This window comes from Anomaloglossus baeobatrachus, chromosome 1 (genome assembly GCF_048569485.1).
Source record: "Anomaloglossus baeobatrachus isolate aAnoBae1 chromosome 1, aAnoBae1.hap1, whole genome shotgun sequence".
In the NCBI taxonomy this organism is placed as follows: Eukaryota; Metazoa; Chordata; class Amphibia; order Anura; family Aromobatidae; genus Anomaloglossus; species Anomaloglossus baeobatrachus.
This window is the reverse complement of record NC_134353.1, coordinates 180,566,770-180,594,379: the sequence shown is the minus strand read 5'-3', so window position 1 is coordinate 180,594,379 and position 27,610 is coordinate 180,566,770. Positions and strand designations below refer to the sequence as shown.

General features: G+C 44.8%; 1 protein-coding gene across 2 annotated transcripts in view; it reads right to left on the bottom strand.

The window, feature by feature from the left end:
• The window catches only part of LOC142309813 (putative ATP-dependent RNA helicase DDX60), a 420,704-nt gene that overhangs the window by 336,874 nt on the left and 56,220 nt on the right, over nucleotides 1–27,610 (bottom strand). Inside the window, exons 7-8 of one of the 2 annotated variants that reach the window (XM_075347271.1) lie at nucleotides 23,566–23,679; nucleotides 1,764–1,919 (exon numbers count right to left, since the gene is read on the bottom strand). In XM_075347271.1, coding sequence (XP_075203386.1) covers nucleotides 1,764–1,919; nucleotides 23,566–23,679 — 270 coding nt within the window. The remainder of the gene's footprint in view (nucleotides 1–1,763; nucleotides 1,920–23,565; nucleotides 23,680–27,610) is intronic. The other variant, XM_075347272.1, reaches the window with a different exon arrangement.

Genomic DNA, 27,610 nt, shown 5'->3' with positions numbered 1-27,610 from the left:
AGCCGCCTAGAATTGCCGCATATATTACTGTATATGCGACAGTTCTGTATATGCGATTCGCCCTGGTGCGTTGGCAAATCGGGGTAATAAGGAGTTAATGGCAGCCCATAACTGCCACTAAATCCTAGATTAATCATGTCAGGCGTCTCCACGAAATACCTTCCATGATTAATCTGTAAGTTACAGTTAAAAAACAGACACACCTGAAAAATCCTTTATTAGAAATAAAAAACACTAAAATATACCCTCATTCACCACTTTATTCAGCCCGAAAAAGCCCTCCATGTCCGGCGTAATTCACGAAGTTCCAGCGTCGCTTTCAGCTCTGCTACATGGAGGTGACAGAATACACCGCCGCTCCTGTCAGCTCCACGCAGCAAATGAGGTGAGTAATGCGATTAATGAGCGGCCGGCTTTTTCAAAAGAGGAAAAGCCGCCGGAGTTTAGAGAACAGCCGTGCAGCGCCGCGCCGGAGATCGGGGAACGGTGAGTATGCGAGAGGGGTACTCCATTCAGTCACTCTGGTGATTAGCGGTCACCGGTGAGTCCTTCACGGGTGACCGCTAATCAGGACGCGACACAGACAGAGCCGCGATATGACAATGAAGTCGGGTGAACTTCACCCCAGTTCATTCTCTACGCGCGACTCTGTCTGCTGTCAGCGGGTATGTATCTACGACATTGTGCATCACAAACACGCATAAATTCACACGGACAACACATACACAAATCAGTTATTTCTCTCACGCATAAACGGACAATCAACACACACACATGGCTAGCATACGGCATTCACACAGATGGCACACGGACACAAAAAAAGGACACAAAAATGGAAAACGGACCCGAAAAACGGACGTAACACACGTGCGTGTTTTTTCACGGACATGTGAAGGGGGCCTAAAACTGCATTCATAAGCGACAAGACATCATGTCTATGCCAACATGGAAACAATGAAAACATCAGCCCTTCATATAACAATCATAGTTCTATCGACATAAAAATGAAAATCATAAAGGTCTCAAAAATGGCAAAAACTATTTTTTTTACAATTTTTCACATTTTTTTTTTAATTAAAAAAGCCATATGATTTTAATGTTGCCATGATTGTACTGATCTGCAAAATCATACTGACAGATCATTTAAACAGCACAAGTACCTTAAAAATAAAATCCTAAAAACGACGGAATTTAGGTTTTTTCGCAAAATTGCACAACAATTGGAATTTTTCCTAATTTTCTAGTACATTAAGTTATAAAATGAATGGTGTGTTTCAAAACTAGAATTTGACCCACAAAAAAAACCCACATGCCTTCCTATGGCTATTGCTGCATAAACAAAAACTGTATTGCTTTTGGCAGAAAGGGAGAAAAAAATGAAAGCACAAAACCGGAAAATTTCCCAGCTAAGATTGAATTACACATTTTCATGACCCCATGATTTTTGCATATAAGAGCACACTAATAATAATAAAAATAATAATAATATCACTGCTCAGTTTAAACTCAAACAAGTTTTAGAAAATTCTGATGTTTTAAATTTGCAAAATATCCTATTGGTCACAGTTTTCCTTGGGGATTTTCCGATTGGGCACTTTCAGCATTCAAATTATTAGTGATATTTGCACATAAGATACCAGCCAACGTAAGGAGCTGCCTTCCACCGATTTTACATAATTCTTCACGTAGGACATGTACTTTATACATACCAGCAGAATACATCACTGGCACCACTACTCGAGGAATAAAAAATGATTGCATACCATGCCAATAAATGAAGAAGCGTTTCTGTTCCATTTTGCATTTAGTTTTCGGATTCTTGCTCGCTGTGAAAGTGGCAAAATGATCATTAGCGCCACACAGAGGCAGTGCATTTTGCATAAGTCACTTGCTTCTTCCAGAGTCAGGCTGTTGTCATCCTTTAAGAGAAGAGGAAATGCTTTATATGTATTGGGATGTACATACTCATGTTCATCAAAAGATTGGAAGAGGAGTTAACAGCTTCCAATATGTTCTATATAGTAGGTAGTAGATTATTAGCAGGCAGTTGAGATGGACCATAGACACCCTGTCAATAATATTCTATTAACTCATTAAAGAGCTACATTACTATTTTCAGCAAACCATTGATGTCCATCTGAAGACCATACCATTGATAGTTTACGGAGTGCACACCTATAAATAGGAGATAGGTGTCTCTTTTTCAACTAGTACTTGTTACTAAAGATGAGCGAACCGGTCCCGGTTCGGCTCGAGGTCGGTTCGCCGAACGGAGCTCCCGTTTGAGTTCGGCTCGTCGAACGTTCGACGAACCGAACTCGAACTGCATAGGAAACAATGGCAGGCAATCACAAACACAGAAAATCACCTAGAAAACACCCTCAAAGGTGTCCAAAAGGTGACAAACAACTCACAACACAACACAAACACATGGGAAAGTGACAAGGACATATACTCATGCGAAAACAAAAGAGCTGGACAAGGAAAAAGAGGAGGACACACAGATATATGAGTATATGCAAGGAAACATCGATTCCATTATTGTGCAACTTGAGCCCTGCTCATTTTAGGCTTCCAATCTTGATAAATTGCCTGAGCTCGCCACGTACGCCTTGGGGATCTTGTCGTGTCCTGCAGCCAGCGTTCTCTCGGAACCTGTCTTCAGTGCTGCTGGGGGTCTGCTGGCAGATAAGCACATGTGTCTGTCCACTGACAATGTGGACATGGCTCTCAGAGGACTTTTCTTCCCCTGGGTCAGCCAGGGGAGGCGAAATGCACGTGTATTTTTGAGAGTGCTTCATGCAAAGCATCTTTTTCATTTTGAAAAGGGGGGTCAAGTGATGTCAGTCAAGTGCGGTGTGTGTGGCCCAATTAGTGGCAACGAGGGAGACTGTGGTTGGAGTCCCCTCGCTTTTGAAAAAATAACCAAGATGAACAAGTCATGGCTCTCAGAGGACTTTTCTTCCCCTGGGTCATCCAGGGGACGGGAAAGGCACACGTATTTTTGAGAGTGCTTCATGCCAAGCATCTTTTTCTTTTTCAAAAGGGGGGGTCAACTGATGCCAGTCAAGTGGGGTGTGTGTGGCCCAATTAGTGGCAACGAGGGAGACTGTGGTTGGAGTCCCCTCGCTGTGTTTCTAAAAGAACCAAGATGAACAAGTCATGGCTCTCAGAGGACTTTTCTTCCCCTGGGTCAGCCAGGGGACGGGAAAGGCACGCGTATTTTTGAGAGTGCTTCATGCCAAGCATCTTTTTCTTTTTCAAAAGGGGGGGTCAACTGATGCCAGTCAAGTGGGGTGTGTGTGGCCCAATTAGTGGCAACGAGGGAGACTGTGGTTGGAGTCCCCTCGCTGTGTTTCTAAAAGAACCAAGATGAACAAGTCATGGCTCTCAGAGGACTTTTCTTCCCCTGGGTCATCCAGGGGACGGGAAAGGCACGCGTATTTTTGAGAGTGCTTCATGCCAAGCATCTTTTTCTTTTTCAAAAGGGAAGGTCAACTGATGCCAGTCAAGTGGGGTGTGTGTGGCCCAGTTAGTGGAAACGAGGGAGACTGTGGTTGGAGTCCCCTCGCTGTGTTTCTAAAAGAACCAAGATGAACAAGTCATGGCTCTCAGAGGACCTTTCTTCCCCTGGGTCATCCAGGGGACGGGAAAGGCTCGCGTATTTTTGAGAGTGCTTCATGCCAAGCATCTTTTTCTTTTTCAAAAGGGGGGGTCAACTGATGCCAGTCAAGTGGGGGGTGTGTGGCCCAATTAGTGGCAACGAGGGAGACTGTGGTTGGAGTCCCCTCGCTGTGTTTCTAAAAGAACCAAGATGAACAAGTCATAGCTCTCAGAGGACTTTTCTTCCCCTGGGTCAGCCAGGGGACGGGAAAGGCACGCGTATTTTTGAGAGTGCTTCATGCCAAGCATCTTTTTCTTTTTCAAAAGGGAAGGTCAACTGATGCCAGTCAAGTGGGGTGTGTGTGGCCCAGTTAGTGGAAACGAGGGAGACTGTGGTTGGAGTCCCCTCGCTGTGTTTCTAAAAGAACCAAGATGAACAAGTCATGGCTCTCAGAGGACTTTTCTTCCCCTGGGTCATCCAGGGGACGGAAAAGGCACGCGTATTTTTGAGAGTGCTTCATGCCAAGCATCTTTTTCTTTTTCAAAAGGGAAGGTCAACTGATGCCAGTCAAGTGGGGTGTGTGTGGCCCAGTTAGTGGAAACGAGGGAGACTGTGGTTGGAGTCCCCTCGCTGTGTTTCTAAAAGAACCAAGATGAACAAGTCATGGCTCTCAGAGGACTTTTCTTCCCCTGGGTCATCCAGGGGACGAGAAAGGCACGCGTATTTTTGAGAGTGCTTCATGCCAAGCATCTTTTTCTTTTTCAAAAGGGGGGGTCAACTGATACCAGTCAAGTGGGGTGTGTGTGGCCCAATTAGTGGCAACGAGGGAGACTGTGGTTGGAGTCCCCTCGCTGTGTTTCTAAAAGAACCAAGATGAACAAGTCATGGCTCTCAGAGGACTTTTCTTCCCCTGGGTCAGCCAGGGGACGGGAAAGGCACGCGTATTTTTGAGAGTGCTTCATGCCAAGCATCTTTTTCTTTTTCAAAAGGGAAGGTCAACTGATGCCAGTCAAGTGGGGTGTGTGTGGCCCAATTAGTGACAATGAGGGAGACTGTGGTTGGAGTCCCCTTACTGTGTTTTACATGCTTTTAGAAGGGCATAACATGGCTTAGAGGTTGACTTTCAGCATCTGGAAACTGTTGGCTACCAAAATGCTGCCTTTCCAACCTTTTTAACCGAGGATTTTCGAGACCTTATGCCCATCGCAGTGCCCCAAGAGCCGATGCCCAGGCGCCACTCCTTCTCCAACAAAGGCGTGCACGCTCTACACCAGCATGTCGCACTAAACATCACTGATTCCTTGAGAAACTCTGTGTGACAGGGTGCATTTCACCACAGATAATTGGCCCAGTAAGCATGGACAGGGGCGTTACATGTCGCTGACTGGGCAATGGGTTACTGTGGGGAGAGATGGAGATGGGTCTGCTGTACAAGTCTTGCCGTCCCCACGAGTTGTGTCAATCCTTCTTCTGTATGTAGAAGTTAATACACTGCTTCTGCCTCTTCAACCTCGTGTGGGTCCTCCACCTTGGCGCAAACCCTGTGTGGTCAGGCCACCCTTCCTTGTAACTGCGCACAAGGACTACCACACACCTCCTTACTATGCTGGCAGCAGAGCTCAATGCCATCAGGCGGTCAAAGGTTTACTTTGAAATGTATGGGAAATGTGAGTCACACCGCTGAGAAGTTGTGGACGGTTAGCTCTGGAGACCGAGCTTCATCAATGGTTGTCTCCACTCAACCAGCAGCCAGGGAAGGCCGGGTGCGACAATGATGCAAACATGGGTGCGGCCCTTCGCTGTGACAATGTGACACACGTGCCTTGTGTGGTTCATGTGTTGAACCTGGTTGTCCAGCAATTTTTAAAGCACTATCCTGGCCCACATGGCCTTCTGCAGAGAGCACGGTGTAACGCCTTCCTTGATCCACACACTCAGATGGGCTGTAAATGATAGGCTAGAGGGAAGCCACTCACCAAGCAGGACCCCTAGAACCCTGAAACCCTTTAACCCCTATACAGGGATTAGGAATTACACAGGGCCCAAGGTGATTAATACCTGTGGAAGGCTGCAGTTCCAGAGAATAGTAGTCAGGCAGGGTCAAAACATTAATTGAGGAACAGGAACAGAATGGGACGGCCAGGACTTAATCAGAAAACAATATAATAAACTTAGCTCTGGCACACTATAGTGATCAATAAGATGATAGAAGACTCCTTGAAATGCTGAAAATTCTTTTATTAGTGCAAATAAAGGATGATAAATCGTCCGACGTTTCGACCTTATTTTCAGGTCTTAATCATGGACATGGTTATCTAAGATCATAGGGGGTTACAAAATAATATAAACATGTAATTAGTACAACATAATAATCCAGTATATCATAGTACAATAAATCACTTAACCATGATGCACATGTAAGAATTTTCCTAAAAAACATAATGGATGCATTTATACAAAGGGAAATACAAAATTCCCATAAGGCCCATCTGAGAGACTTATCAGGAAATAAAATGAAATAACCAAAAACAAAGTCAGGCATAATGGATACACACCTATATGAGTAACAGGGTGGTGTGTGTTCAATTGTATAGCGTCATCGCCAATAGTACAAATGGAAAACTTGTAATCCTACATAGTCAAAAAAGAGTGAACACACATCATATCAAAATCACAGAAACCTGATTATGAGAAAAGAACTAGATCTTCATACTGTATTCAATATAGCAGTGTGAACATATATATGTCTCGGTACCTTATGCACTTAGAATTTCTAATGTAGATAATGCGAGCCTATTCCAAAAACTGGAGTTGGGTAAAATCTAAAATAAATGGCATAGGAATTATTATGACACATGGGCTGTGACCAAAAAATGGGCCGTGAGACCAAGAGGTAAAGAATGAAACTACCTGTATCCCTACATAGTAATAGGTAATGGATGTTACCCCAAAATCTAGGTGAAAGGGGCTCTTATATCAAAGAATTCACGGTCGCTTCAGAGATATGAAAAATAGGATAAATGGTATAATAATGAATAGGTGGTGAGTCGTACCACCTAAAGAAGATGTGAAATATAGGACACACATCCGTAACCATTACATGTTCTGATAGAAAAGAGAGGGAGAGAGAGTAAAGGAGAAAAGAACAAATAAAAAGTTTAAAAAGAATGGATGTCACTACCTGAGTCGCTGCTGGAAAAGCCCCAATAGGTGTAGTGAGGGTTGGTAGAGTGCCCTCACTGAAGGGTTTTCAGTTGCCTCAGATTCATGAAAAGGCAAGGATGCCTGGAGAGAAAAGGGGGAGGTGAACAGTACAAGATATGTGTATCACATGTACTAATGTAGGGATATATACAGGCTATTCATAGAAAATAGATTTCAAAAGGTAAGAAATACCTGTATTGTTATATGATAGCCGCGTATTAAAGTATATTATAAGGGTATATCCAAATAATATATTGGTTCAGCTGAAAGATTCTCAGTGGTATTAGGATCACAACCTCTATAGACAAATGTTGCAAAAATTAGAAGTGTACATACATGAAAGAATAACACCAATATAAGGTACATATAGTGTGCAGAGCATTCCAATGATGTTACCTTTATGTAGTTTTAAGGGACTTGACCATAAAGGCCCTGTGGATATTCAAGGGAAAAAGACGTCCCAGTAGGGCTCTATGGGGAACCCTATAGGGAATATGGCATAAATACTAGTATATGGGATGCATGTGTCAAACACTATAGTGTAGGCCAGATCACATACCTGGTATATACTGGTGGAGGTAAAGGGCGAACAGAGCGCTGTATTGGGGCTGTAAAGGAGAGCATAAGGAAAAATGGATAAAGGCTCCTGATAACGTGGCTTAGACCGGAGTGATCCGGTACACATACCTCTCAGTGGTGGTGCAGGGTATCGGGTATAGGCCCCAGGGAGGAGTGCGTCCGACCGTGGCGAGGGACTTATTTATACTAGGGAGCAGTGCATTCCCCGTCCGACTTCCTGGACGGTGGAACGCAGCGTGCGGCCGGTGAAGCGCACGCCGCGCATGCGCAGCGCAACCAGTGCACCGCGCATGCGCGGGGAGCGTCACACACGCCGATGATGTGAAGTGCTGTGGTTGGAAGACACTTGTAGAGGGGCGTGTAACAGAGTGACAGTGGGGTGTTGGTGCAAGCTGGACCGTGGATTGCATGCAGCAAAGGCGCTGTGCCTGGCTATTGGCACAGCGCCCAAGCCGGACACAGAGCACCGGCCAGTGTGTTGGAGAAAATGAACTATAAACTATAGAGTCCATATGAGGCCAAAGGTCGTAATGCACTTAAGGTGAACTGGATGATACGCCACATGATGATACTATATAGTGCAGAGGTAGATGGATGACCAAAATAAGTGCCGGTTGGTGCAGGGATCAGGTGGTGGAAAGTGCCTAAAAGAAAAAGAAAAAGAGTTAGATTGGGGTTATTGATAGAGTCATAATTCTACTGCTATTTGCCCTTATATTGGAGTTTTACAGTTATACACATAAAATAAAATAAAATAATAAGAAACCGAGATACCTAATAAAATCAAATGACATAGTTAGACCTAAGGACACCCAAGATTATTAATAATAATCCAATAAGACACAATGTAATCACGTGAGAAAACATATAAAATCTTGTAAAAGGAAAAAATGGATCATATACAAAGAAAGTTATAGGCACATGTCATGTTCTCGATTGAGACCCCTGGGCTCCAATGTATTGAGAGTGAAAATCCAATAGGATTCTCTTTCCTTAAGGGTACGTATTCGATTGCCCCCTCTTCTAGGGGGAGGGACATGTTCAAGTACTTGATACTTCAATTGGGCAATAGTATGTCCATATGTGATGAAGTGATGCGGGATGGGTAGTAGGATCTGCTTGCACCTAATTGTGGACTTATGCTTACTGATGCGGTCTCGGATATGTTGGGTAGTCTCTCCAACATATCCGAGACCGCACGGGCACTTGATCAGATAAACCACATAAGAGGATTCGCAGGTGAAAAATCCATGTATCGGAAAAACGCGACCTGACAAAGGATGGGTAAAGGTGTCGCCCCTGGTAAGATTGTTACATTGCACGCAATGATGGCACGGGAAATTCCCTCTCTTAGGGGTGCCCAAAAAGGTTTGTCTCTGTACAATCTTATTCGAACCAATGTCGGCTCTAACTAAATTGTCACGAAGATTCTGTGGTCTTTTATTACAGAATAAAGGGAGTGATTGGAACTCACTCACTTCCGGGTAGGCCTTGCTCAAAAGTGGCCAATGCCTGCATATGATGCTCCTAATTAAGGGCGAAAAAGGATGGTAGGTATTAATGCATGAGACCCGTGGAACCTTTTTGTTAGTGGTGGATCTCTGGGAAGATCTCCTATCTGCAATATCCAGTGGATACCCCCTTTGAAGAAATTTATTGCGCATCTCTGTGGATCTGATATTGCGTTGTAAAGGATCCGATACAATACGTTCAACCCGTTTATGTTGGGAAATGGGGAGTCCCTGTTTCGTGTGACGCGGATGACAACTTGTGTAATGTAACAGGCTATTCCGGTCAGTGGGTTTGACGTACAAATCTGTACTCAAGGTGCTATCAGATAACATTACCAAGGTGTCCAAAAAATTGATCTCATGTAAGTCATGATGGATGGTAAAAGTCAGACCCTGTCTGAATGAATTGAGATCAGTAAAAAATCGAAATAAAGTCTCCGAGTCCCCCCTCCAAATCATGAATATGTCGTTGATGTATCTTTTCCAGGTTACAGAATGTTCTAACCATAGAGGGTGATTATAAACGTAAACCTCCTCGAAGTACGCCATATAGATATTAGCATAAGGGGGTGCTAAGTTTGAGCCCATCGCGGTCCCGCGTTTCTGTACGTAAAATTGATCTTGGAACAAGAAGAAGTTATTTTCAAGAACAATACGGAGAAGGTCCAGGCAGAACTTGTTCTGTATCGGAGAATAAGAACTATATTTGGACAAAAACCAGTCTACAGCTTGCATCCCTTCCTGGTGTTGGATGCTAGTATACAGACTGTTGACGTCAAAGGATACTAGTAAGCACCCAGGAGGTAACATCCCGACCTGTCGTAAGTGTGTCAGAAAATCCGAGGTATCTTTGAGATACGATTTGATCACAGTTATCAGGGGAGTGAGAATTCGTTCTACCGTAATGGCAAGTGGGGACAAAACGGATTCAGTGGACGCTACAATGGGGCGTCCAGGGGGTTGGTTCATATTTTTGTGAACCTTAGGTAGCGTGTAAAATACTGGTGTTATGGGGTGTGCCTTGATGAGAAACTCCGCCAATTTTTGGTCTATGGTGTTATTGGTAAGATAGAGGTCAACTATGTTCTTAATCAGTCCTTGTATATGAGATGTGGGGTCACGTGGAATAGGACAATAGGTATCAGTATCACTAAGTTGGCTCAATATCTCATTGACATAATATGTTTTGTCAAGTACCACTATGGCCCCACCTTTATCCGCCGGTTTAATTACGATCTTAGGATTATTTTTCAAGTCGGACATTGCCCGGCTCTCTTCTATGGTGAGGTTATGTTTTATCTTAAATTGCCCCTCATCGACCGATTTTAATGTTTGACCAATATCCCTGGAAACCAAGGCAACGTATGTTTGGATCGGATGGTAAGACTTAGGCGGGTTAAAGGAGCTGGGAATTCTCAAATCCAGCTGCTTCAACCGAAACATGTTGTCGGGAGTGGATGGGGTTGTCTCAATAGGTGTGTCCCTATCCATACTGAAATGGGCTTTCAACCAAAGGGTCCTAAAAAACCTCCTCATCTCCTGATCTAATACAAATGTGTTAAACGATGGAGTGGGACAAAACGATAAACCTTTTTGCAATACACGTGACTCAGTTACAGATAGATTGTAAGAGGAGATGTTATACACTAAGTTAATACCTGAGAACGTGTCTGCACGTGGTAGGTCGGTATGGTTCCTGTGGCCCCTCTTGCTGCGCCGCGTCTTCCTTTTTGATTTGAACGTTGGCCTAAAAAACGGGCTTGTCGAGGAATAAATTGTTCTGTATCCGATCCAGACGATGAAGAATAGCGATTGTAAAAAGATGGTCGCCTAGGGTTGTCCTCTGCGAACTGCCAACGGTAGACACGATTCCTGGAATAGTCGTCCTGGTCTCTTACAAACTTGGACCTCTTTCGCTCTTGTAAGGTTCTTCTGAATTCGGCTATCGTCTCCTTAGTTTTAGAATGAATCTTATCCCAGTCCGTGCTGGGTAGAGTGTTCTGGAGTTGGAGTTCAATGGAGCTAATGTTCTGTCCCAGGTCCTCGATTTCTTTTTGTAGAAATTCAATAGTCAAAATTATGATGTCCATCGAGCACTTATTAATTATACTTTCAAATTTAAGGCAGTAATCTGGTTTGTCTGAAAAAAGTGTTGGCTTCAGTGACACACGTAGTCCCCTGGGAATACGCTGCATACGGTGGTACTCTGCCAATGTGGCGCAGTGTAGTTCCAAAGCGGTGTGTCTTCTGAGTTCTTTCTCGTAATCTCTAGATCGAACTTCTTCATTTGGTACTGATAGAAAAGTATTCGGTATAGTTACTTTGGAAAGTATGCTGCTGACTTCATCTGCGTTATACGAAAAAGTGGTAAAGGACATTGGAGATGGTGGGTAAGGACACTGGAGCTCAGAAAAAATATAGACAATTGTAATAGAATATGTCTGGCTCACTGTGTACGCAGTAGGTGCTCAGAAAAAATAATAGTCAATATAATAAACTTAGCTCTGGCACACTATAGTGATCAATAAGATGATAGAAGACTCCTTGAAATGCTGAAAATTCTTTTATTAGTGCAAAAAAAGGATGATAAATCGTCCGACGTTTCGACCTTATTTTCAGGTCTTAATCATGGACATGGTTATCTAAGATCATAGGGGGTTACAAAATATGTTGGAGAGACTACCCAACATATCCGAGACCGCATCAGTAAGCATAAGTCCACAATTAGGTGCAAGCAGATCCTACTACCCATCCCGCATCACTTCATCACATATGGACATACTATTGCCCAATTGAAGTATCAAGTACTTGAACATGTCCCTCCCCCTAGAAGAGGGGGCAATCGAATACGTACCCTTAAGGAAAGAGAATCCTATTGGATTTTCACTCTCAATACATTGGAGCCCAGGGGTCTCAATCGAGAACATGACATGTGCCTATAACTTTCTTTGTATATGATCCATTTTTTCCTTTTACAAGATTTTATATGTTTTCTCACGTGATTACATTGTGTCTTATTGGATTATTATTAATAATCTTGGGTGTCCTTAGGTCTAACTATGTCATTTGATTTTATTAGGTATCTCGGTTTCTTATTATTTTATTTTATTTTATGTGTATAACTGTAAAACTCCAATATAAGGGCAAATAGCAGTAGAATTATGACTCTATCAATAACCCCAATCTAACTCTTTTTCTTTTTCTTTTAGGCACTTTCCACCACCTGATCCCTGCACCAACCGGCACTTATTTTGGTCATCCATCTAACTCTGCACTATATAGTATCATCATGTGGCGTATCATCCAGTTCACCTTAAGTGCATTACGACCTTTGGCCTCATATGGACTCTATAGTTTATAGTTCATTTTCTCCAACACACTGGCCGGTGCTCTGTGTCCGGCTTGGGCGCTGTGCCAATAGCCAGGCACAGCGCCTTTGCTGCATGCAATCCACGGTCCAGCTTGCACCAACACCCCACTGTCACTCTGTTACACGCCCCTCTACAAGTGTCCTCCAACCACAGCACTTCACATCATCGGCGTGTGTGACGCTCCCCGCGCATGCGCGGTGCACTGGTTGCGCTGCGCATGCGCGGCGTGCGCTTCACCGGCCGCACGCTGCGTTCCACCGTCCAGGAAGTCAGACGGGGAATGCACTGCTCCCTAGTATAAATAAGTCCCTCGCCACGGTCGGACGCACTCCTCCCTGGGGCCTATACCCGATACCCTGCACCACCACTGAGAGGTATGTGTACCGGATCACTCCGGTCTAAGCCACGTTATCAGGAGCCTTTATCCATTTTTCCTTATGCTCTCCTTTACAGCCCCAATACAGCGCTCTGTTCGCCCTTTACCTCCACCAGTATATACCAGGTATGTGATCTGGCCTACACTATAGTGTTTGACACATGCATCCCATATACTAGTATTTATTCCATATTCCCTATAGGGTTCCCCATAGAGCCCTACTGGGACGTCTTTTTCCCTTGAATATCCACAGGGCCTTTATGGTCAAGTCCCTTAAAACTACATAAAGGTAACATCATTGGAATGCTCTGCACACTATATGTACCTTATATTGGTGTTATTCTTTCATGTATGTACACTTCTAATTTTTGCAACATTTGTCTATAGAGGTTGTGATCCTAATACCACTGAGAATCTTTCAGCTGAACCAATATATTATTTGGATATACCCTTATAATATACTTTAATACGCGGCTATCATATAACAATACAGGTATTTCTTACCTTTTGAAATCTATTTTCTATGAATAGCCTGTATATATCCCTACATTAGTACATGTGATACACATATCTTGTACTGTTCACCTCCCCCTTTTCTCTCCAGGCATCCTTGCCTTTTCATGAATCTGAGGCAACTGAAAACCCTTCAGTGAGGGCACTCTACCAACCCTCACTACACCTATTGGGGCTTTTCCAGCAGCGACTCAGGTAGTGACATCCATTCTTTTTAAACTTTTTATTTGTTCTTTTCTCCTTTACTCTCTCTCCCTCTCTTTTCTATCAGAACATGTAATGGTTACGGATGTGTGTCCTATATTTCACATCTTCTTTAGGTGGTACGACTCACCACCTATTCATTATTATACCATTTATCCTATTTTTCATATCTCTGAAGTGACCGTGAATTCTTTGATATAAGAGCCCCTTTCACCTAGATTTTGGGGTAACATCCATTACCTATTACTATGTAGGGATACAGGTAGTTTCATTCTTTACCTCTTGGTCTCACGGCCCATTTTTTGGTCACAGCCCATGTGTCATAATAATTCCTATGCCATTTATTTTAGATTTTACCCAACTCCAGTTTTTGGAATAGGCTCGCATTATCTACATTAGAAATTCTAAGTGCATAAGGTACCGAGACATATATATGTTCACACTGCTATATTGAATACAGTATGAAGATCTAGTTCTTTTCTCATAATCAGGTTTCTGTGATTTTGATATGATGTGTGTTCACTCTTTTTTGACTATGTAGGATTACAAGTTTTCCATTTGTACTATTGGCGATGACGCTATACAATTGAACACACACCACCCTGTTACTCATATAGGTGTGTATCCATTATGCCTGACTTTGTTTTTGGTTATTTCATTTTATTTCCTGATAAGTCTCTCAGATGGGCCTTATGGGAATTTTGTATTTCCCTTTGTATAAATGCATCCATTATGTTTTTTAGGAAAATTCTTACATGTGCATCATGGTTAAGTGATTTATTGTACTATGATATACTGGATTATTATGTTGTACTAATTACATGTTTATATTATTTTGTAACCCCCTATGATCTTAGATAACCATGTCCATGATTAAGACCTGAAAATAAGGTTGAAACGTCGGACGATTTATCATCCTTTTTTTGCACTAATAAAAGAATTTTCAGCATTTCAAGGAGTCTTCTATCATCTTATTGATCACTATAGTGTGCCAGAGCTAAGTTTATTATATTGACTATTATTTTTTCTGAGCACCTACTGCGTACACAGTGAGCCAGACATATTCTATTACAATTAATCAGAAAACAAGCAGAGGTGAAATGCGGATCGGCCAACAAGGTACATAAACAGCAAGCAGGAAAAGTAGTCAGGTAACAAGCACACAAAATCATAAAACTGAACTGGGGGTAAAATTAACCAGAGGTTCATAGCTATGTCTGGCAGTGGTCTGCAGACAGGATGGGCATAAAAAAGGGTGTGGTGTCTTCCCATTGGTTGTAGCTGAATGATGGTATTTCATCTGTGAGATACCCACCAGCTACATTCAGCCAGAGATTCTGCATCTGTCAAGGTAATGCAGCCCAGTGGGTGAGCATAACCTGCGTCCACCTGCGCCGCTGGCATCGACTCCTCTCCCATCATCAGCACTATGCATGAAAGGAACACGTTGTCACCTGGCGACCGGAGTACAAATTGACGGAGCGTACTCCGTTGGTGACTTAACAGCCGTGTGCGGCAATGATGCAAACCTGGCTGCGGGCCATCGTCAGGGCAATGTGACACACGTGCCTTGTATGGCTCACGTGTTGAACCTAATTCTCCAGCAATTTTTAAAACACCATCCCGGCGTACATGGCCTTGTGCAGCGGGCACGCTCGCTATGTGCTCACTTCCATCGTGCGCACACAGCAGCTCAACAACTTTCATCACTCCGGAAGTCTTAGGGTCTGGCAGTTAAACGCCGGAAATGCGATGTTCCGACACGCAGGAATTGGAATCTGCACATGTTGCAGCGTGTGTGGCAGCACCGCAGAGCCCTGCTGAAATACGGTATGACATATAGCCTGGGATAACTTGATCCAGAGGTGGTGCAGATCATGCTGCTGGAGTGGTGTCAGATCAAGGACCTATGCACCCTGCTACACAGTTTACAAATGTCGACGAAGATGTTTAGCACTGGCAATGTCATTCTCAGCGTGACAACTCTGGTCATCTACATGATGGAGCACACTGTAATTATTATTCGGAGTCAGGTGTTGGGACAAGAGGAAGGGGAGGAAGTACAGGAGGAGTCATATGCGGAAGGGATAACAAGATCTACGAGGTCCAGATGGTCAGCGGCACCTATGCGGCAGTCATGGTGAGGGAGAGGGATTAACAAGGGCGCATAGTATCAGCAAAACTGTTGAGGAAAGTGCAGGAGCCCATGAAGAAATGGAGGACGAACTGGCGATGGGCATGGAAGACTCAGCAGATGAGTGAGAGCTTGCTCACATTTCGGTTGTGCGAGGTTGTGGGGAGAGGGCAGAGGAAGGAGGCACGATTCTCACCTCTCTGCCACCAACACACCAAGGACTTGGTCCTCCTGGATGCACAAGACACATGAGCGCCTTCTTGCTGCACTACCTACATGACCCTCGGATTGTACGAATTCGAAGTAATCCTGAATACTGGGTTGCCACACTGTTAGATCCCCGGTACAAGACAAAATTTGGCCAAATAATTCCTGTCATAGAAATGGACGCACGTATACAGGAGTATCTGCAGAATGTGGTACGCAATCTTAGATTTGCTTTTCCACTAAACACCAGTGCTGCACAGAGTGAATCTCAACGCTTTGTCATGGATAGGAGGAAATGGTCTTTTCCTTGTCCACATCGGAGGGACCGAGGGATGGCTGCTGTGCTGAGATGGCGTTGAGTACGGTGTCCCTGCAGAGTTGCACTTTTGGTCATATACCAAAATGAGTTGAAAAAGGACAGATGCTGGTGGAAAGGGGAACAGGTGTGTTGGAAAGGGGAAAAAAGTTTTGGTCCGTGGATTTGGTGGTTAAGCAAAAGTAACATTTGATGAAGAAACACCATCTGTTACAGTGGGACTGGCAGATTTGGATAAGGTGGTATATACTATGTTACCGCTATATAACGAAAATTAATAAGAAAAGAAAGAGAAAGGTATATATCCCCATCAGCAGTCAGTGTCCACCGTGCTCCCAGTTGGAAAAGGAGAGGTTGGCAACTGGAAGGTTTGGTGGAGGATACAGAGCTGTGTGGCTATGAAATTAATAGTAGCCTGAACCGAGTTAGACGCCATTCGGATCTGGAGACTGGGAGCCCTGTTAGCGTCACAGGGTCCACATGCCCACCCAGTCCAGGAACTCCCTGTTAACAACACAGGAGCCATTGAGTACGCTGACCGTGTGTGTAGGGGCCACACCTGTGGACAGCAGGCGCATCAGCAGCAGCAGGCCTGTTAATGCCACTGGGCTGCACAAGCAGGACTGGTAGGACAGGAGCTGGTCTTAACCGTTCTGCGTTACCAACTGTGGTGGTGGCCTGCATCGACACCCTATCCCTGCCTACCTCTGGCCTAAAGCCGCAATGGGTTCAACACATGGAGGTGTGCTTTTTCGGAGCATAATAGAAGAATGTGCACCTCCTTGTTGGCTCCAGCCCCTTTTATAACCTGGGTCCGCCCCAAACCAGGGTGAACCACAATGAACCTCCTGGAGACAAAAGTAGAGTGACACGTCATGAGTGGCATAACTAGCGTCCTATTTGGAACCGCAACTTCAATGATGACCTCATGGCTGCCATGACCCAAACACCTCACCAGTCATCGTCTGACCATCAATAATGCGGTGACAAGTCATAGGGGTGGGCCTCTGCAAGCCATTTGGGAGGACACCTGATGCCCTGTGGTCTATATGGGACCCCCACATCAGGGGCAGGGCCAAAGAGTTCATTACCGGACCTAGTCTCTGATGCAGTAAGTGCCTGAGCATGCTCAGTAGCATGAAATACAGTCTCTGAAAAAAGACTATCAGCTTTAGCATGGTGTCTAGGCACAAAACAGGACTTAGACCCGGCACGGAATGCAAGTACCTGTGCAAAGAGGCTTTTGACACTTAGTGTGGGAGCATGCGCTGTATCCCGAAATGAAGACTTAGCGTCAGGAATGGCACAGTCAGGCTGAGCATACTCACTAGGCGAAACACTGTAGTTAGGCTGCAGCTGGGGTAAATCGGCACACGCATGCGCACTAGCTGCTTCTCCACACTTAGACGTGGAGGAGAAATTGCTCTGCGGGTGTGAACTTGGAGATGCTGTCTATGAACAGAAGGAAAAGCTAAAGGAAGCCTCACTTTCTATCCCTCCGAATTATCAAATGCAGCAATGAATTCCCTGAGTTTGCTATAACATTAGCGTAGCAAAATGTGCATGAGGGTGTCATGTAGAGGTGCTAGAAATAGCTTGGCACCAGTGGGGCACTAATGGAATACAACAGCCAGTTCTATGATGCCACTAAATGGCAGTATTTTGTGCTATCATTATAGCTTATTAAAAACAGAGCAGGAGGGTGTCATGCACAGGTGCTGCACATAGATTTGCACTAGTGTGACTAGACAAAAGTCCAATAGCCACGTTTAGGATGCCAATAGGTTCACTGACTGTTTGCTAGTATAATGGCTTAGTAACAATGAGTTTGAGTGTGCAATGCAGGCAGAGGTGCTGCAAATATCTTTGCACTAGTGGGACTATACAGAAGTCCAATAGTCACGTTTAGGATGCCACTAAGTTCACTCAGTGTTTGCTAGTATAATGGCTTAGTAACAATGAGTTTGAGTGTGCAATGCAGGCAGAGGTGCTGCAAATATCTTTGCACTAGTGGGACTATACAGAAGTCCAATAGCCACGTTTAGGATGCCACTAGGTACACTGACTGTTTGCTAGTATAATGGCTTAGTTAAAAAGAGTTTGAGTGTGCAATGCAGGCAGACGTGCTGCAAATATCTTTCCACTAGTGTGACTACACAAAAGTACAATAGCCACGTTTAGGATGCCACTAGGTACACTGACTGTTTGCTAGTATAATGGCTTAGTTAAAAAGAGTGGGAGTGTGCAATGCAGGCAGACATGCTGCAAATATCTTTCCACTAGTTTGACTACACAAAAGTACAATAGCCACGTTGAGGATGCCACTAGGTACACTGACTGTTTGCTAGTATAATGGCTTAGTTAAAAAGAGTTTGAGTGTGCAATGCAGGCAGACGTGCTGCAAATATCTTTCCACTAGTGTGACTACACAAAAGTACAATAGCCACGTTTAGGATGCCACTAGGTACACTTTCTGTTTGCTAGTATAATGGCTTAGTTAAAAAGAGTTTGAGTGTGCAATGCAGGCAGACGTGCTGCAAATATCTTTCCACTAGTGTGACTACACAAAAGTACAATAGCCACGTTTAGGATGCCACTAGGTACACTGACTGTTTGCTAGTATAATGGCTTAGTTAAAAAAAGTTTGAGTGTGCAATGCAGGCAGACGTGCTGCAAATATCTTTGCACTAGTGTGACTACACAAAAGTACAATAGCCACGTTGAGGATGCCACTAGGTACACTGACTGTTTGCTAGTATAATGGCTTAGTTAAAAAGAGTTTGAGTGTGCAATGCAGGCAGACGTGCTGCAAATATCTTTCCACTAGTGTGACTACACAAAAGTCCAATAGCCACGTTTAGGATGCCACTAGGTACATTGACTGTTTGCTAGTATAATGGCTTAGTTAAAAAAAAGTTTGAGTGTGCAATGCAGGCTGACGTGCTGCAAATATCTTTGCACTAGTGTGACTACACAAAAGTCCAATAGCCACGTTTAGGATGCCACTAGGTACACTGACTGTTTGCTAGTATAATGGCTTAGTTAAAAAGAGTGGGAGTGTGCAATGCAGGCAGACATGCTGCAAATATCTTTCCACTAGTTTGACTACACAAAAGTACAATAGCCACGTTGAGGATGCCACTAGGTACACTGACTGTTTGCTAGTATAATGGCTTAGTTAAAAAGAGTTTGAGTGTGCAATGCAGGCAGAGGTGCTGCAAATATCTTTACAATAGTGTGACTACACAAAAGTACAATAGCCACGTTTAGGATGCCACTAGGTACACTGACTGTTTGCTAGTATAATGGCTTAGTTAAAAAAAGTTTGAGTGTGCAATGCAGGCAGACGTGCTGCAAATATCTTTCCACTAGTGTGACTACACAAAAGTACAATAGCCACGTTTAGGATGCCACTAGGTACACTGACTGTTTGCTAGTATAATGGCTTAGTTAAAAAAAGTTTGAGTGTGCAATGCAGGCAGACGTGCTGCAAATATCTTTCCACTAGTGTGACTACACAAAAGTACAATAGCCACGTTTAGGATGCCACTAGGTACACTGACTGTTTGCTAGTATAATGGCTTAGTTAAAAAAAGTTTGAGTGTGCAATGCAGGCAGACGTGCTGCAAATATCTTTCCACTAGTGTGACTACACAAAAGTACAGTAGCCACGTTTAGGATGCCACTAGGTACACTGACTGTTTGCTAGTATAATGGCTTAGTTAAAAAAAGTTTGAGTGTGCAATGCAGGCAGACGTGCTGCAAATATCTTTCCACTAGTGTGACTACACAAAAATCCAATAGCCACGTTTAGGATGCCACTAGGTACACTGACTGTTTGCTAGTATAATGGCTTAGTTAAAAAGAGTTGGAGTGTGCAGAGGACAGGAGGGTACAGTGCCAGGATTGTGGGGCTCTGGGTAGAGGAATGGAAGCCTGCCTTTCTATTCCCTCCTAATGGGGAAATGCAGCGACGAAATCCCTGACTTTGGCTACACAGACGCTGTCTCTGTTTTCAGGACCTGTCACCTATGGCTCTGACCCTAACGGTTTGAGCCCTTAAAAGGACTGATAGAAAGTGCTCTCCCTAAGCTGTCTAGCGCTGTGTATGGAATGCATACAGCTGTATCGGCGATAGGACAAAGGACGGAGCTGCGACAGTGATGTCTGACACCAAGGACGCAGAAGAGATAATGGCGTCCGGACGGGCAGATACTCGTTTTTATAATGCAGGGACATGTGACATGGACATCCTATCACACATGCCGTTGCTTCTCTGGCTAAAAGTCCACTTAGCTGTGTGTGTGTCTGGGATTGGCTGACATGCTGTCCCGCCCCACAAGACGCGCGCGCTTAGGGAAGGAAGACAAGGAAAAAAAAAAAAAAATTGGCGATCGCCATTATACAAACAGCAGTGATCTGAAGGCGCTGTTCCCGCACACTATACACTGAAATGTCATAATAGTGTGAGTCACAGAGTGACTTACACTATTACAGCGGAAAGCCAGCTAGGAATTAGCTGTTTTTTTGCTGCTAGAACCGTTCTCGAACGTTTCTAGAACTATCGAGCTTTTGCAAAAAGCTCGAGTTCCAGTTCGATCTAGAACAGGCCCCAAAATCACTCGAGTCTAGAACTGGAGAACCTCGAACCGCGAACCGCGCTCAACTCTACTTGTTACACATTGACATGTAGTGAGAGAGACAGTTTTCTACTTTTTGAGAACGATATGACATTCTTTTGTCAGAGTGGAAAAGAGAAATAATCTGAATAATACCTTTTGCAACTGCTGCCTGTTCTACTTAGCGCCAGATCAGAGCGGTCACTGAATGCTCCTGCTGATGATTCAGCTGCTCTACATCAACAACCAGCTCTTCTTCTTCCGTGATTGCCGACATCGTGCTGATTGACAGCTAACTTTCCACAGCTCTTCAGAGCGGAGCCGGATGTCAGTCAGCATTACATCGGCAGTCATACCCCATCAGCACAGCAAAAAATAAGCTCTGAAGACAAGCCTTCAGCAGAAGATGAAGAATCACTGGCAGGAACGGTCCTGACCACTATGTGTGGACAGAAATCTACACCGGGCAGAACAGGCAGGTAGTTAACTATCTGCCTGTTAGTTCTTAGGCCCACATTAATATAGTCCTGGAAAAACCCTTTAATTCTAGGCAGACTGAGAGCCAATGAATTATATGAGGTAGGTCGAAACCATGACTGTGAACAGTTAGAACAGCTGCAACAACCTACCACCCCTCTAACTATGTTTTGATGTGCTACTCAAACCACTGGTTTCTGATACAATCTACTATCAGGATGTAGTAAAAACAAAAAGCCAGTGTGTCGCCCTGGGCAAGCCAGGGGACACAGGTCATCACACCACCACACCCTACATCCCAGTTAGGAACACCAAAGCTAACCAAAAATCCTTGTTGCCTTCCTCCAGAGGCTGATGATTCACACCAGGGGGTGGGCCAGGCGGTTGGCTCCGCCCACCGAGGAGTTCACAGCTCTGGAGGTGGGAGAAACCAGGCAGATCAGTTAGGGAGGTGAAGGAGTAAACAGGAGTTGACTTAAGGAAGTGAAAATAGAAAGAAGTAAAGTGGTAAAGGAGGAAAGCAAGAGTGGTGACAGGAAAGAAAGAGAGTGGAAAGCCTGAAGGGTCCAGCTGTGTGTAGGACCGGGTCAGCAAGGTCAGCAACGACGGTGACTGTCCAGAGGGGTGACTGTTCGGGAGTTCCTGGAAGGACCGCGGACGGGTAGTGACCCGGCGGTCTGGAGCAGCGTGCAAAGGACAGTCAGCACCAGGGCAGGGGCCTCTCGGACCCCGGCAAGGCTAGGAGTCGCCATAATTTGCCGAATCCGTCAGTGAAGGGGACGTTGATCCCCCAACAACCAAGTCCCGATTGAAGGCAACAGTCCAACCAGTAAAGAGGAACACCGCCACCGCCAAGGCACCAGTTCCTCAGGGCCAGCGTCTGCGGGCAAAGTAGAGCTCCCCCGGTCCAGCTTGAAGCTGGGGAGCGGGTTACCGGTGGGGACCCATCGCTACCAAAATAGAAACAACAGGTGCAGGTCAGAGGGACATCACCGTTACCTACTGGGAGAGCAAGTGCAGCCGTCCGTGGTCTTTCCAGCCGTGTGGTTTACCGTAAAACTGTGTCAACGTCTCAGGCTGAGTGAGTACCACAGTGCCGCAAGGCACAGCGCTGCCCCCGCGTCCCTGCGCCCACCAGGCCCTGCATCTCCCTCACCATCACCGGGCCCCGGGATCACCAACCCCTACCCACGGAGGGACAACGCAACATCTCGCTGCTACACACCATCATCCCCGGGCCTATAGAGCAGCGGTGGTGAAATCACCACAACCGTGGGTGGCGTCACGGACAATAAACAATTCCCACACCCAACAAACCCGCTTTCACTCACGGGCGAGGAGTGCCGCTCGAGAACCCCCGGGATCCGGCCCACAGCTCGAGCCACCACTGAGCAGCAGCCGCCGGACCCGAGCAGAGGGGGTGAGCGTAGTGTGCTGACACCCTCCTCCCCGCCCGCGACACCAGCACTAAATGTGCACTTCAGCACTAAACATTCCAAACTGTACTTATTATAAAAAAAATTTTTTTGTTTTTTCTTCATTGAATTGGTCGGTGGTTGACCTCCACCTTGCTATGCACCCCAATTTGGGATGTATTCCATCTGTCTAGATTTTGGCGGTTGGTGACTGTTCACATCAGTCATCAGGCCTTGTCCACAGGCTATTTACTTCATGCAGCATTTGCTTGGACCTGTCCCGCCCACAGCCATGACTCAGTCATGGGTACGGGATTGAAATAGACCAGGTGAGTGCTGCTAAGAGCAGTTCTACTATTCATATGTGAGGCCGTATGGCACATTTTATAAAAATATTTTAGTGTAGGACTGCCTCAAATGAGATTTGCCGTGACGTGGCGAGGCAGCTCAAGAAATTGCAATTTTTTGCCAAAAATCTCAACATTTTTATAATAAGTACAGTTTGGAATGTTTAGTGCTGAAGTGCACATTTAGTGCTGGCTTTTTGTTTTTTCTTTATCAGGATGTAGTGTACAGCAGCGCCATCAATGTTCTGACTTTAATGTAGGGGCCTGGTCTGATTTATTTTGGGTTATTATCTGGGGTCTAAATCAACAATATAGTTTGATTCAATTTTGTATCTGGTCAGGGGTCTGATTATTTTATTATTGGGTCACCAGAGGTTGATATGTAGAAAGGTGTAGCATAAAGGAAAGTCTTCCAGAGCTTTGTAGTATCAGATGTTTAAAATTTCTTATAAGTAAACCATAGGAATGACTTATCACTTTAGTGCCCTATTGCCTACATACCAGGTGCCTCATATAAAATGTGCGCCCTCTTTTATGCCTTCCTTAGGGATTTGATGCAACTTCTACCTTTCTGATCCATATACCTCTGCCCCAGATATAAGACGTCATTAGTATTAGTAATCAACCTAGCTGATAAACTCTGGGCCCAAACCTCTGATACATTCTCTATACTACATGCGGAAATTACCTCTCCAGGTTTAGATTGATCAATTATTCTCAGTGCCATGGAGCAGGAAACAACACATGTGATTGCTCGAGCATCTCTCTGACATGTAGGAAGAAGAGTAATGCTTTTCTGTACCTATGAGAGAAAAGAACACTTTAAAATGTCATTGCTGCAGACTGTATTTGATTATACAGTTGGTATAATGATATATTCATATATGCTAGATTTATGACTTTTTTCGAGTAGTAAAAGGTCCACAAAAGTGGCAAAGAGATATATATTCTATATGGTTCTCCTTTTTGGCCAAAAAAGGGCAGCAATTATACATTTGTTTCTTGTGCATTTTTTCAAGGGAGTTTAGCACTTTTTTTTTTTATTCACTGCAATTATGATGCATTTTTTTTATATTTTTATATTTTCAATAATGAGATTCAGAGATCATGCAGTTGAAAGATTCCCTTAGCCCCTTCACCCCCAGCCTGTTTTCACCTTCCTGACCAGGCCCATTTCTTGCAATTCTGACCAGTGTCACTTTAGGTTATAACTCTGGAATGGTTTAACGGATCCCAATGATTCTGACCTATTTTTGTTAAATGTAGTACTTCATGTGAGTGATAAATTTAGGATGATATTTTTTGTTTGTCTTGGTCTGTGTAACGGTGACCCCGGGGGCACAGGAGAGAGGTCGCCAGGATGGGTACCGAGATACCGCTAGGATTGGAGCACGAACGGGGCACAGGGCCCTAGGTCAAGGGAAGCTTTAGACTGTTTGGCAAATACCTGCCCGGTGAGGATCCCTCCACGGACTTCACTGAACCAAATAATCCGGGGGCATAAGCAGTGAACTAGGATCGGGATTCGGACACTTACCTCCCCGCAGGGTCCACACTGCCCGCCGTATTGAGGAGACTACCCCAAAATGGACAGTCGGGGTCCCCAAACGCTCCATGCTACGGGGACTCAATCTGCAGAGAGTGACGGGGAAAGAGCAACCTGGGTCACTACATTGGCACGGGTCCTCCTGGGACCTGAAACAGCAATCCCTGGGTCCACAGTGAGTAGAGACTGTTAAAGACAACCTGGTGTGGTCTCCATTATTGCCCCATTACCTCTCCCAGGCATAGCCCTACCTGAGGAGGGCCTACCATCACAGCTGCCACTACCACCAGCTTGGGGAGTACCCACACTCAGCATCAGCAGTTCTACACCTTTAACCGAAACTCACAGGTGGCATCACATGACAAAAACTCTTATCTCCCCTGTAAATACACCCCATTAACAAAAGGGGCCCAGAGCACGGGACCGGGCAACGGCCACCAGAGTGACATTCCCGTTTGTTACCGCCCGGGACTGAGTACCCCCTTCTCTGGGCGCTACAACAGCATGACATGTTAACAGAGCCCCTAATGTCCATAAGCAGTAGAAACCTTTCACAAGTGACCAGATTTTGGAAAATAGATCCCTCAAGGACCTTATCTAGATGTTTTGTGAGCACCTTAAATCCACCAGTTCTTCACAGAATTTTATAACGTTGAGGAGTGAAACTGAAAAATCACATTTTTCCTAAAAAAAAGTTGCTTTAGCCCAAATTTTTTTATTTTCACATGAGTAACAGAAGAAAATGCACCATATAATTTGATCTGTAATTTCTCCAGAGTACATCAATACTCCATATGTGGTGGAAAACTACTGTTTGGGTGCATGGCACTGCTCAAAATGGAAGGAGTGCCATTTTGTCTGGAATAGATTGTGGACGTGATTTGTCATTTGAAGAGCCCCTGACATGCCAAAACAGCAGAAAACCCCACAAGCAATCCCTTTTTGGAAACTACATCGCTTAACAAATTCAGCTAGAGGATTAATGAGCATTTTTAACCCTCAGGCGATTCATAGAAATGTATAACGTTAGCCTGACCAAATGTAAATTACCATGACTTTTTCCACTAAAATGTTGTTTTGTCCCCAAGTTTTCAATTTTTAAAGGATCAATCGAAAAAAAAAAAAAATCGAAAAATACAATTTGCTACACAACTTCTCCTGAGTACACCAAAACCTCATATATGGTAGAAAACTACTCTTTGGGTGCACAGCAGGGCGCAGAAGGTATGGAGTGCCATTTTGGCTGGAATAGATTGTGGAAGCCATGTCTCATTTGAAGATTAATGGGAGAAATCGAATGATACAATTTGTTATACAATTTTCCTGAGTACACCAATATTCCATATGTGCTCAAAAACTACTCTTAAAACACAGTGCAAATCTCAGAAAGGAAGGATTGCTCTATCATAGTGCAGATTTTATTGTTAGGATTTGTGGGTACTATGTCACATTGGTGGAGCCCCTGAAGTGCTAGTGTAACACCCCTGCAACTGTGTCGTTACAGGGTATTAAATGTTACCCCATTTTTTCCCGGGTAGGAGGAGTGAAGTCCACACACACACTCACATCACACTGGCAGGAAGGAGTTAATAGCTTTTGCAGCATGTAGTTTTGAGCCTCATGACTCATCCTGTCTCCTTATGATCAGGTTTCCATGACAACCCAAGGGGACGGGGGCCTGAATAGGAGTGAGTTTAGTGCAGAACACACAGAAAGTTTAGCAGAATGTCAGTGGCTGCAAGGGAGTGCAGACGTCCACAGTACAGCTCCCTGCTGAGGAGATGCCACAAGACCAGGGCTGATAACATCTGAGGAAGGGAATGGAGCTGAGGACTGGGGATCTTTGGAGAGTGTTGTACCCGGTGGCGGTTGGTGTTGTGCGCTACCGGGCAAGAGAGAGACAGAGAGGCGGCGAGTTCCCAGGATGCTCCATGCCACGGAGACGGCATTAATGCACTGAAAAAGAGGGACCCCAGATCACTCCACTGGACCCTTCCTCCTACCTGCCCGGGACTGACGAGAGGTTACAAGCGGCGAGGACCAGCACCCGGGTGCGATGTGGAACGGACTTTAAAGAAAAACTGGAACCGCACTCCGTGACTGGTGTGAGTAATGCCGCCGCCCTGTGCCCCCGGTGTCCCTGAGGACTGTTGCCCTGGCTCTCATTAACCTCCCGGGGTTCCCCCGCTCCACCCGTGGGGAGCGATTCCATCCGCCTGCCTGTAACATCTGCCCCGGAGAAAGACTGTGCAGCAGCGGCTGAACACGTGGCCGCATACCACGGGTGGCGCTGCTTGCATCCCCAGTTCCCATACTGTTTCCTGGGGGAGAGCGGTGGCAGAGAAGGCCGAGACCGCAATGGCCGCTGTGACTGATGGCGTGCACCCCAGGAACCCCGTCACCCTCCTTCCTTCACCACCTTGTAACACTGGACTGACTTTGGGCCTTTCCTTTTATTGAAACCCGCCGAGGTGACGGAAGCCGGATCGGGCCACTGACAGCCTGACCCCGAATACCACCAGCACAGTGACCGTGCCATTCCTGCAGGCCCTGGCACGGGCGTTTCACTAGAATAGCAGAAGCTCCTATAAGTAACCACATTTTACAAACTGCACCCCTGAATTAATTAATCTAAGGGTGCAGTAATTACTTCAGACTCACTTATTTCAGTTCCTGAATATCAAGTCCATTAACTGGTGCAAGTAGAAGATCTTTCTCATCCAGAGATTTCTAGGGTTTCAGTAAAAATCTGTGACACCGAGTCAGTTTTCACATGGACGTGTAACAAACTGGAGTCACAGACGATCCACATTGCAGTAAGGAGATTCACATCAGGGAATGTTCAGAGTATGATGGGCGTAGTGTAATATGTGAAAAATATTCACTTAGCATCTTATTATTTCTACCTAAAAAGGAGAATATATATGCAGATTTTGACTGTGTCCCTAGAAATCTTCAGAAAAGAAAGCACTTCTGTTTGCACTAGGAACTTGCACCAGAAAATGGACTTGATATTTAGGTGCGGCAGTAAGTACTGTAGATTTGAAGCATTTTTTCTTGATGCTTACTCCGATATTACTGAATTAATCTGAAAAAGCACAATAAGAAGAAAAGGTTCGCACACAACCACACTGTGCCCCGCATTAATGCCGGAAAGGAGGAGGTCAGATCAGGTTATTTTCCCATG